At 49.5% G+C, this 12,827-nt stretch overlaps 1 protein-coding gene across 1 annotated transcript in view; it reads right to left on the reverse strand.

The window, feature by feature from the left end:
* SMARCC1 (SWI/SNF related BAF chromatin remodeling complex subunit C1) overlaps window positions 1-12,827 on the reverse strand; it is a gene marked incomplete at both ends in the record, with an annotated part of 67,900 nt that overhangs the window by 28,807 nt on the left and 26,266 nt on the right. The window contains 6 exons of the mRNA XM_079538265.1: window positions 425-484; window positions 2,416-2,529; window positions 3,187-3,340; window positions 4,165-4,278; window positions 10,136-10,207; window positions 12,254-12,375. Coding sequence (XP_079394391.1) covers window positions 425-484; window positions 2,416-2,529; window positions 3,187-3,340; window positions 4,165-4,278; window positions 10,136-10,207; window positions 12,254-12,375 — 636 coding nt within the window. The remainder of the gene's footprint in view (window positions 1-424; window positions 485-2,415; window positions 2,530-3,186; window positions 3,341-4,164; window positions 4,279-10,135; window positions 10,208-12,253; window positions 12,376-12,827) is intronic.

Consider the following 12,827-nt stretch of genomic DNA (forward strand, 5'->3'; position numbering starts at 1 on the left):
TGCAAACATTCCTAAGCATTTAATTCCTGAGTTGCAGCTACAGTCAGATAGGAGCAAACCTCAAAGAACACGACGTGCCCTCAGCACGCAGATGCTTCCCCTCTATCTGTGTAGCAGCAGTGCTCTTGTGGAGATGATGGTCAAAGAAAGGGACACAGCCTCGAGGGAGAACTGCAACCTTTTACCAGCCCCAAAGCCACAGCAACAGCAGACAGCCTCGTGCACACACCGAACCCCACCACTCGTCCCTCCAACTGCTGGGTCTCAGCATTGCTTCCCACTGTAAACAGCTCCAGCAAAAGGATGTCGTTGTCATCCACCTCAACCTCAAAAGAACTACCAAACCTACACGACCATCTTCCTTTATGTGTAACACCCTGCACAGCTTTGTCTCCTGGCCTTCAGTTTTCCCCCATGAACTTACTTCTAACAGCAGCAGCGTCTCCTGCTCCGTCCATTCTCTTCCAGCACTGGCACCTTTACTCTGCAAAAGATAAGGAAAACATGAAATACTACTTTCTTTGTGCAGAACTTGAAGAAAATAACAATGGAAGGAGAAGAATCTGTTATCTGACCCACTCAGAGATCCACCTTCCACAATATTCCTACTACAGCAAACAAACCCCTGCTCATCCCTGTCCAGTTCACACACTCTGTTTTCATAGCTAAAACAAGCTGGGCAGTGCCTTCCTGCACATTTGCACAGTGGGTGTTTGGCTTTTTTTTTAATTAGGAAAAAAAAAAAAAGTGAATTAACTGAAAAGACAGCAGCAGTCATTGGAACACAGTCAATGCATTCAGCAATCGGCTGCTCCAAGGGTTACAGCTCCCAAATCTTGTGGTTACCTCCTCAGATCTCCTAGAAGAACTCCTGCACAAAGCTTATCCTTTAACTCCTACAGCCACTCAGCTATTACATAGCAAATGAAGACAAAAGCAGCTCGTCACCTGCTTATAAAAGGACATTGCCCAGATTGCACATCTCTGTGTAAAACCACACCAAAATGAAAGCGTGTCCTATTTCTAACAGCTCATTAACCCACAGAGAACATGAGACCAAGGGATCCGTCCTGTTGCTGCTCAGCTCTCATGCAGGCTGCTATGAGCAGCCAAAACAGTTCCACAGACATGCTAAACAAGGGGAGAAATGAACTTCTGCTTGTAAATCTGCTCAGATTTGTTGCTAAAGATGCGTGTGAACAGAACTAGAGTCTAGAACCATGAAAAGATTTATGAGTTTGGTGATTATTTGGCGAAATGCTGAAGCAAAAATGTCATTCCATGCAACGTGACACAGAACCAAGCTCTGTAACAGATGTTGCCCTATACAAGGGACCTCAAGGATCACAAAGCTCCAACCCCCCACCAATGCAGGGCCTCCAACCTCCCCATCTCACAGCAGCCCAGGCTGCCCAGGGCCCCATCCAACCTGGCCTCCAACACCTCCACGGATGGACGGGGCATCACAGCCTCTCTGGGCAGCTGTTCCAGCCCCTCACCGCTCTCACAGCACACAACTTCCCCTGACATCCAACCTCCAGCTGCCCTCCCTCAGCTCCAAACCATTTCCCTCGTCCTGCTGCCATCTCCCCTTTCCAAGAGCTGACTCCCCTCCTGGCTGCAGGCTCCCTTCAGGCACTGCAGGCTGCACTCAGGTCACCCCGCAGCTTCTCTTCTCCATGCTGAACAAGCCCAGCTCCCTCAGCCTGGCTTTGTAGGGAGGTGCTGCAGCCCTCTGAGCATCTTTGTGGCTCCTCTGCACCCTCTCCAACAGCTCCCTGTCTTTCTTGTACTGAGGGCTCCAGCCCTGGACACAGCACTGCAGGTGGGGCCTCACAAGGGCAGAGCAGAGAGGGGCAATCACCTCCCTGTTCCCTGCTGCCACCCCTCTGCTGATGGATCCCAGGATACCATTGATTTTCCAAGCTGCAAAGCACACTGCTGGCTCATGGTCCGTTTTTCATCCACCAGGACCCCCAGTCCTTCTCAGCAGGGCTGCTCTCAAGCACTGCTCTTCCAGTCTGTGTACATGGATTCCTCTGGCCCAAGTGCCAAACTCTGCACTTTGCTGAGATTCTCAGCTCTGTACTCAAGACTCTGCTGAAAGACTCTCGGTTCTGTACTGAATTATTTGACACCTGGCTGACTACAGAGCTTTTTAATTGAAATTAAAATATCAAATGAGGATAACATGAATTCAGTGTCCGCAGACTGACAGCACTGAATAGTTTGGGACAGGCACATGGACCTCTCTACAAAACTGTGTATCCAACATGAATACAGTGAGGCATCTCAGTGTGAGATCTTAAGTGGGAATCTAAGAGTAACAAGTCATTTCACAATCATCTAGAGGACGCAACTGAGGAAGAATGCTTAATAGAAGCCACAGGGGAACAGAAATCCAAATGCACTTACCTTTGCTAAAGTCTTTTTTGAGTAAATGTCTGTGCGAAGTCCAAAGTTCTGCAGGTCAGTGGGTTTCTCTTTGTTTTTTTCAGGAAAACTCAGCATCTGCTGAGCAGCTGGGATCTGTGAACAAACATGAAAGGAAGGACAGAGGGTCAGGAGCTGAAAGGCATCCCGAGTTTTCAGACAAATATTGAGCAGAACACAGAACCAACAAAACAGCTCAACATGATGACTTATGGAGATGCCTTTACACAGCATCAGCTGCACTGTGCAGGACTGGTTCAGGAGAGAAGGCTGCAGGGAGACCTCGTGGTGGCCTTCAGTGCTTGGAGGGAGCGGATAAACAGGAGGGGAACGGCTGTGTGTGAGGGTGGGTGGTGATGGGACAAGGGGAATGGTTTGAAAGTGAGACAGGGGAGGTTTAGGTTGGATATGAGGAGGAAGTTTTTCCCCCAGAGGGTGGTGAGGCACTGGCACAGGTTGCCCAAGGAGGCTGTGGATGCCCCAGCCCTGCAGGCATTCAAGGCCAGGCTGGATGTGGCTCTGGGCAGCCTGGGCTGCTGGTTGGTGACCTGCACACAGCAGGGGTTGGAGCTGGATGAGCGCTGTGCTCTTTGCAACCCAGGCCATTCTATGGTTCTATGATATGATGTGACTTGACAGGCCCATTTCTGAGCTCACGAACATCTTCCATGAGCAACACGTGCAGACAATATTCCCCTGCATGACACTGAGCAGATCCGCCATCTCCCACCCCCAGGGCAGCGCAGGGCTCACCTGCGGCGTGCGGATGTGCAGAGGCATGAGGCCGGAGGGCGTATCGGCGAGCACGTTGAAGTGAGGGGTGGGAGGAGGGCCCATGGCCATGGGGCGGCTCTCCGGGTCCACCTGGTAGTTGATGAGACCCCACTGCTCCAGAAAAGCATGCACTCTGAAACCAAAGGACAAATCCGAATGTTAAGAAACAAAGCGAGACTGCAAAGAGAGCCGAGGAACAGGCTTTGGTTTTGGATCAGATAGCCTCATCAGCTCCCACAGATGTTCACTGATCACAAGAGCAGTAAATACTACACGCTGTGTGGACCTGACTATCACTTCAGCATGATAGCTAAAATGTAACATGGTAACAGAACAACAGGACATTTAATTAAAGACTAAGCAAAGCTAGGGCTGCACACGTGGAGCCATCTGCAGCCATCACACCAATGTGAGGGCTGCACAACCCCTTTCTTTCCTCTCTCACTATCCGTAGCTGTTCTTCATTGGATCTACCATCAGTAACTCCTGTGATTCCAGGGCTCTGCTGCACCCTACAACTTAAGACTGATGAAACAGATAAAAGCAGCAAAACTGAACTGCAAACCCAGGAACTCTGAAAAAAACTCCCCACGCTGAATAAATAGCAGACACTAAAGGTTAAGATCCCAACTCTGCAGGTTCAGGGAGCACCCAGAGTATCACCAATAAAGGACAGCATAACACAGCCTGGTTGTAACAAGAGGCTGAACAGACTGCTGATGAAACAGCACAGTGACTACAGGCTGGGGGTCAGGCTGGATGGGTTCTGAGCAACCTGACCTAGCTGTAGGCGTCCCTGTTCAGTGCAGAGGAGTTGGACTAAATGACCTTTAAGGGTCCCTTCCAACTCAAACTGCCCACACACATCTTGTCTACCAGGGCATTTCCATTGCTAAAGCAACTCTATTTCCTTTTCTCCTAGTGAAAGCAGTGGCTGAAAGATGGATGTTTCCTCACCTCATGACAGCACACACATCTCCAGTCAGGTTCCTCCTGCAGGCAGTGCTGGTCAGGTACTCCTGGGGGTTCAGGCGATAGGTGTCGATCATGAAGTTGCGGTAAGCCAGGTATCTGCAAGAGTTGGTACAGAGCTCATGTTGGATGCTGATGCCTAACAGAGTTTCATAGGATCACAAGGTTGGAAACGACCTGCGAGATCAAAGAGTCCAACTGCCCTCCCATCACCACGGCTACCACAAGCACTAAGCAGATCTCACAGCTCCTCATGCAGGCGCCTCCTGAGCACTGCCAGGGACGGCGACTGCACCACCTCTCTGTGCAGCCATTCCATGCCTGACCACTGAGACAAAAAGTTCTTCCTCATGTCCAACCCAAACCTCCTCTGGCACAACTTGCGGCCGTTTCCTCGGGTCCTGTTTGTTGCCTGGGAGAAGAGGCCAAACCCCTCCTCATCACAACCTCCCTTCAGGAAGTTGTACAGTGCAGTCAGGTCTGCCCTGAGCTCCTCTTCTCACACTGAACAATCCCAGCTCCCTCAGCCGCTCCTCATATTTGTGCTCCACACCCCTCACCATTTCGCTGCCCTTCTCTGCACACGCTCCAGGGCCTCAATGTCTTTCCTGCAGTGAGGGGCCCAAAACTGAGCACAGTGCTCAAGGTGCAGGGGCTCTCAAGCACAGGGGATGCTCACCTCCCTGCTCCTGCTGGCCACACCATTTCTAATGCAGGCCAGGATGCCGTTGGCCCTCTTGGCCACCTGGGCACACTGCTGGCTCGTGTTCAGCCCAGCACCATCCAGCACCCCCAGGTCCCTTTCCTCTTCACACTCACCCAGCCACTCGTCCCCAAGCCCATCACACTGCATGGGTTGCTGTGCCCAAAGAGCAGGACCCGGCACTTGGCCTTGTTGAACCTCAGCCCAGCCATCCAGCTGATCCAGATCCCTCTGCAGGGCCTCCCTGCCCTCAGGCAGATCCACACCACCTCCCAGCTTGGTGTCATCTGCAGACTTACTGAGGTGCACTCAATGCCCTCATCCAGGTCATCAATGAAGCTATTGAACAAATGGCCCCAGTGCTGAAGTCTAGGCAGACTGCATCAACAGCCTCTCCCTCGTCTGCCAGCCTGGTCACCCAGCTGTAGAAGGAGATGAGGTTGCTCAAACACGACCTGCCTTTCATGAACCCATGCTGGCTGGCTCTGATCCCCCGGATGCCACACACGTGCCGTGTGATCTCACCCAAGATGATTTGCTCCATTACTTTCCTTGGTACTGAGGTTCACAATGTCTTTTAGGATTCATCTCCTCCAAACAACTTTATTACTGACCAGTAAAAACCTCTGCTGAATTCTTATTGAAGAAACAAGATTAAAAGTCCTGTCCAAGTGGAATTTCTATTGTATATACTGAACATGATCCACCTCGTCCAGAAGTTTCACTCTGGATTTTCTCTGTAATTGGATTAGCAGAACAAATGGCAACCAAAATCAGCAGAAGCCCAGCACTGCATGTGCCAGGAGGTGCAAAGCAGGACAGCATCTCCATACATCTGCTCTTCCAGCATGAATACTACCAACAGGAAAACAAGCACCTACTTGTACACCTTTCCTGCTGCTCTGCTGCATGGATCAGATATACAAGGAGACAAAGCTTTGCTACATTTAGGTTTTGAGTTTCTATTGGGCAGACATGGCATTCTTGGTGGAAATAAGCCCAATACAGGTCATCCTTCCTGTCCTCACTCCAAAGCACCCTGTGACTACAACCACTGACCAAGTGTTTGGCCAGCAGACTGCAGAAAAGAAACAACAGGGTCTGGTCCTAATGCAGAAAAAGGATAAACAGCCCAACTTGGGCCCTGTGAGCCCAGAAAGAGAAAAGGGGAGAAGTAAAACAGAAACTGTACATTGGATGGAACGTTACTGTTTCTATTTCAGGACGTTTTATATACAAAAATATCAGTAGGAAAGGTTAGAGGGCAAAAGGAGGACAGAGTCTCTGAAAAGCAGCCTGTGAGAGCCCAGTCCAGCCCAGCACTGCGCTGGGAAGGGCTGAAGCAGGAGCTGCCCTTCAGTGCAGACAGAGTGGGCAAGCCGTGGGGTTCAGCCCATTCCTGCCCCTGCTGAGCCTTTTTAAGTGTGCTTCTGGAATATACTGCTGCTTCCTCATACAAGCTGCTCACAATAAGCACAGTAATACCTTGCTAGCTCTGTTCCTTAGATTGAACAAAAGCAAACCTGCAAACAAACACAGGCAGGATCCTCTGCAAAGACCTGTTCAAAACAGCTTCTTACAAAAGAGATTTCTGCCTTCTGTTGAAAGTTCAAGATGGAGATGCCTCGTATGGAGTGCAAATCGTGCAGAGAAAGAACACCAATGTGTTTCCCATACCAGACATAAGCAGACAGATGCTGCAAAGACCCGTTCTTGCCAGAACACCAAATCTTCACTTCTGTATGGGTTTTATATGGGCCTTGCAGGAACAACACTCTGGGAGCAGGTGTTGGACTTCGTGTTGAACACTGGTGCAGTAGGCAAGAAACAAAAGGCAGCTTCTTCACAGAATGCCTTGGGTTGGAAAGGGCCACGAGAATCACGAAGCTCCAACCCCCCACCAATGCAGGGCCATCAACCTCCACATTTCAGAGCAGCCCAGGCTGCCCAGGACCCCATCCAACCTGGCCCTGAACACCTCCAGGGATGGAGCCCTCTTCCACAGAGGGATATTCAGGAACACTTCTGACCACTGCTGGAGAGATGTGGGGTACCACCTGCTTTGAGCAGCACACCTCCCTGTGCTCCTGGCTGCACAAACAAGCTCCGTACGCACCAGTGAAGGTCACATTACTAGGTGGAGAAAGGAGCCTAAGACAGAAACATCCCTAACATTTATCGTGAAGTGAGCCTGTTCTCTACAGTGACAAGGCCCATTAGCTGTGACTTGTTATCAGCAAGAAAGATGAAGTCAACTCGTACTTAGCTAAAATCCCTTCTGAGACAGAAAAGACCCCAGGCCCTGCTGTCACAAGGATGAACCCGTATGGGCTCTGCAAACACGGGGCTTTGTCTGGCCTGAGAACCAAGCTGGAGGCCAGACATTTCCATTCTAAAGGAAGGTTATTTTATTAAAAGGAAAACACAAAGCTAAGATCACATGCTGCTCCTGCAATCCCTAAATAGCAATAAGATAATGTAGGGACTGGGAGAAAGGGAGTCCCTCATCTGCTTCACTCGAAAACAGAGAACTAGCACTGATGTTTTGTTGTCAGCTGAGCAAGGAAGCATGAGATTCCACATGAAAGCTGCATCAGTGCAAACTCACATTTCTGGATCCAGCTTCTGCTCTGTAACCAGGTTGAGGGGGAAATGATTCTTCAATTTGTCCTCAAGCTTTCTCCAGGAAAATCAGCTGCACAATAGGAACGGGCAGGCAGCGGAACTCCTTGGGCAGTGCAGTCTCAAACTAGAACCTGTTAACACGGCAGCTGATGGCAGCTACAGCTACATCTGCATCTCAGACACATGGAGGAGTTCCAAGTACAGACTGCAGGTTCAAAATCATTCGATTCAATTCAAAATCATTCGTGGTGTCAGAGGTCTCCCAGCCCTTCTCCAGGCTGAAAAGGTTAATTTCTAATTTCTATCACAAGTTTAGATCGGCAGCTTCACAAAACATCAGTTATGTCTGAGCAGAGATTGAGCTCCAGGAACCCCACCTGCAGTCTGCCTGCATTACCTGCTGCAGGAGCAACGTGGGGTGGGATTACCATCATAGAATCACAGCATGGTTGGGTTGGAAGGGACCTCAAGGATCACGAAGCTCCAACCCCCCACCAATGCAGGGCCACCAACCTCCCCATCTCACAGCAGCCCAGGCTGCCCAGGGCCCCATCCAACCTGGCCTCCAACACCTCCAGGCATGGACGGGGCATCACAGCCTCTCTGGGCAGCTGTTCCAGCCCCTCACCGCTCTCACAGCACACAACTTCCCCTGACATCCAACCTCCAGCTGCCCTCCCTCAGCTCCAAACCATTTCCCTCGTCCTGCTGCCATCTCCCCTTTCCAAGAGCTGACTCCCCTCCTGGCTGCAGGCTCCCTTCAGGCACTGCAGGCTGCACTCAGGTCACCCCGCAGCTTCTCTTCTCCATGCTGAACAAGCCCAGCTCCCTCAGCCTGTCTGCATAGGACTGCCTATGCTCCAGCCCTCTGATCATCTGCACCAAGAAGAAACTGAGAAAAAACACAAATTTGGAGAACTGCTATGTATGAAAAACACACAGCTTTGCACATTAAAACAACATACTGAGAAGACTCCTCAAGTATTTCATTTAGCAGCTCATGAGAAAACTGCTTTTAAAGCCCCAAACGCTGCTTTGCAGCAAGACAAAGAGTTGCTACCAAGATGAAGCAGCCACAGCGAGCACAGTTCCTTTATCAAAGTCAACAAGCATTCCATGGATGTCCAATCCAATTTCTTTCTCTCAGGTTTTGGGTTTACAGCTTTAAGGAAATGCACACTGCTCAAGAGCCTGATGCTGACTGCCTTCCTTTAATCAATGGCCTTCGGGGATTGCTCTGAATAACTCACTTTGCTGTTGGAACAAAATGCTCGGGGAAGGCGAGCTGTGCTGTTACTAACGCTCAGAATGACACTGCAGCAGACAGCCAGGGCAAGCATCTGATGCACAGCCACTGGCTTACCTCCTTCCATTGCCAAGCCAGAGAGGAGGAGAATCATTCCATGTACAGACCAACAGCATTCAGCTGGCGTTGTGCTGCTTTGATTGTTTTCTAACAGCTTCTCTAAAGCCAGTTAAACAAGTGTGCTTCTATTTTGAATGAGGAACGTGTAAGTCCTGTGCAGATCCCACAGGGGGATGAGACAGATTCAGTTTCATCTTAGATTCAACCAAGAGAGCTCCGCTGAGATGTTTAGGATGATTAGGAACTACAGAGTCATGAGAGGGCTTAGAACAGCTACACCAACAAGCGTTTCTCTTTAGCAGTGCTCAGCCCCAGCTCTCTGATTTTAATCAGACTACCCAACATTCACACTCCAGCCCTCACGTGCTCCAGAATTACCCATCACCTGCTCAAGGAACCATGACATCAACACAGACAGTGTGGAAAATCCATTCCACAGTCTGACACTGCATCCTACAGCTGACGTGGTGATCAGTGCTCACATACAGCTCTCACATCCCAAAACCACAGTGTTATGGGAAGAGGAAGAGAACTACGGGGCTCACTGAGGCTCTACAGTACCTTACATTTTTCCCCCAGAGGGTGGTGAGGCACTGGCACAGGTTGCCCAAGGAGGCTGTGGATGCCCCATCCCTGCAGGCATTCAAGGCCAGGCTGGATGTGGCTCTGGGCAGCCTGGGCTGCTGGTTGGCGACCTGCACACAGCAGGGGTTGGAGCTGGATGAGCATCGTGCTCCTTTGCAACCCAGGCCGTGCTGTGATTCAATGATACAGTTTTACAGATTTCTCTGGGAGATACTGGATGCTGTACCTTGCCCAGGACACGTTCAACAGTTTGTTCCAACACTGCTTGGAAAAAACATGGGTTCATTTTTCCTTGATAGCTGCTATTAAATGTTGCCTTCATCTTTACAGTAACGCTGACACAATCCAGCTGCACGCTGTGGTGCCACAGGTGCTCCTTTCTTTCATGCACCCACAGTCAGCACCTGCTAAGCACACACACAAGGAGAAGCAAGGGAAGGATGAAGGACATGGAGAACTGCCCTGCCATGCTGAGCTCTTGCACGCTGACACTCATGCTGTACTTAAATTCATGCTGTACTTACATTCACGCTGTACCTACATTCATGCTGTACTTACATTCATGCTGTACTTACATTCATGCTGTACTTACACTCATGCTGTACTTACACTCATGCTGTACTTACATTCATGCTGTACTTACACTCATGCTGTACCTACACTCATGCTGTACTTACATTTCAGGAGTCTTGGACTTGTTTTTTCCATTGAAAAACTCCGGAAGAGCACGGCGCTCAATCACATGAATGCTGCAAGGAAAACACAAAGTTCAGATGGCAAACCCCAAAGTCTTGCACAGGGAACTCCACACACCTTCCACGGGTACTGAGAGCACGCTCACTGCAAGGCCTCTCTTGGAAACCTGAACATTCCAGCAGGAGCCTTCCATTCAGTACTTCATTAAAGACACGATGGTTTATTTTCAGCAGAAATAAGGAAATGTGGCTGTGAAGGGTCACTGCACCAGCAGGTATTAATGAGGACATTTGTGTAAGCCATGGTATGTGTGACACGTGAGGGCTGTGACAGCAAAGTAAAATCACAGTGTGAGCACCCAGACCACATGGACCTTGACTGCACCATTTTTTTTATAAACCTTAATGAGAAAACTGTGAGGATTTAATCCAGCCAGCCCTGCAGGAGGAGAGCTTCACAATTCCAAAGATGTCCACTTTATAAGGTGTCAGAAACGAAGAACTTATTTCCATTAAAATGACAAGAGTAACTCCTAAAATGTCACACACTTCATCCAAATTAACATCAGAAAACTACAGAGGTCCTTGAGAAATAGTTCCTTCTAAAGGAAGCACACACTGCTATTATTATTATTATTAAAACTAATGCTCTTCCCTTGCATCTTGCAGTTTTCAGGCAAACACACCACCGTCCTTTGGTGCCAACATCATTCATTCTGTCATCCATTCAGAGAACAGAGCTCAGAGAGCACGATTCACCAAACAACAGGTTTACAGCACATAAGTCATTTAGTTCTTGCAGTGAAGTCACCTACAGCACAACAGATTACACTGGAACTGAATCGAGGATCAAATAAATTGTATCTGTTTACTACAGATTTAATGTCAGCAATGAATGCTGTGAAACAGCAGCTTGGAATGCACTTCAGGAGAAGGAGGTTGGAATTATTCTTCCATTTGCTTCAAACCAGCAGCAGTGTTTGCAGTGTGGGAGGGCTGCAGCAGTCTGTGCGCACTGACATGAGCCAAAAGTGACCTTCTGGCACAGCAGCAGCAGCCACAGCTGAGCTCTGCTGCTCTCCAGGACTGCAGGAACCTCTCTGGATGGAGGCAGAGCTCAGGGACAGAAACACGTCAGCCTCACAGCTGTGCAGCTATTTCAGCCTCCAGCCTAAGTCAGCTCCATGTGCCGGACATCTCTGATTTGGAGAATCTCAAACCAAAGCCTTTTTTGCATCACAGATGCTTTGAGGTCCCCTTTCACAAGGTAGGCACGGGCACATCTGTGCCAAGGAGAAGTTCCTTCTGTTTCTTTGCACCTTCTGTGTCAGTCCTGTAGCTGTGCTTCACGAGCTGATGCTGCTCTCAGGAGCACCAGTACAGCTCCTGCTGCTGCTATGAACACAAACATCTGCAGGAAGCTTCAGCCAGCCACTCCACGGGCACACATACACTAACAGGAGAGGCATCCAAAGGAACCAAAGCACAGAGACCGCACAGACATCTCCACGTTGACTTCAGGGAATCCTCACTTAGCTCGAGCTGCAGAGCTGCCTCTCCTGACCTACAGCAGGCCCCACAGTCACAAAGGGAATCATCCATTTAGAGTGAGTTAATGGAGCCTTTCACCCTGCACTGCAACAGAGCACCTCAAGACTCCCTGCTCAGAAGGCAACCTGTAAGTTCACACTGCGTGCTCCTTGTGGCTTTTCTGCTTCTCCAAGTGGGAGAGAGCAAAGGAGCGAGGTGAAGGATGGCTCTACTCTGAGGATTTAGGTCAGCTCAAGCTGTGAGTGCACACACAGACAAGGCAACACAGTTTGGCTCAGCCTCCAGCTCTGGCTATCTTTATGCTAACAGCTCAGACCCATCCTCAGCACTATGCAGGAAGTTATCCACCACAAGCTCCAGCTTCTGCTTTTAAGAACGGCTGTATCAAATCCCACACACCTCAGCTCAGGAAGATTTGCAGGCGGAAAAGATGAGCCCACACGTGTGAACTACACCTAAAAAGAAGTAATTTCTTTCAGCTCTCAGCATGACTTACAAAAAAACCACCACCGAAACTCTAAAATCCCCAGATCCCAATCGCTTTCTTACCAGTTGTAGTCAAACCAAGACGCATAGCTGGGAATGATGATGTGGTTGGTTTGTTCTGTGACGTTATCTTCACCTGGATCCATGGATCGACTCTGGTCACCTTTGTTAGGATCTTCATCCTCCTGTGTCACGGAAGGAACACAGTGGTGAGGAGGCTGCAAGCAGGGAGACATGGACAGCCCTCGTGCAGCCACCCCAAACAAATGCCTTCAGTGGGGAGAGCCTCAGGGATGAAAGTGCTTCCATAAGAGAATAGAGGAAGCAAAAAGCTGCTGAGAGCTGTTGTCAGACCTCAAGAACATACCTGGCAATACCTTAAGATCACTTGTACTTCCTGCCACTCTTCCCTCACTCCTCAAAAGAGTACTAATGGAAATCAGTCATTAGTTCTCACTTTACTGGGTGACACTTGTAGGGCACAGAGTGACAATTCTGCAGGCACCGAATTATGACCACTGACATTTTTGCTTGGACAACCTTTATTGGTCAGTCTTAAGGCTGGTCCTCAATAATTCTGCCTTGTGAAGAGATATCAAGCTCAAATTTTGACTGTGCCATGAAAACCCAGGCATGG

Source organism: Tetrao urogallus (assembly GCF_951394365.1).
Source record: "Tetrao urogallus genome assembly, chromosome: 7".
NCBI lineage: Eukaryota > Metazoa > Chordata > Aves > Galliformes > Phasianidae > Tetrao > Tetrao urogallus.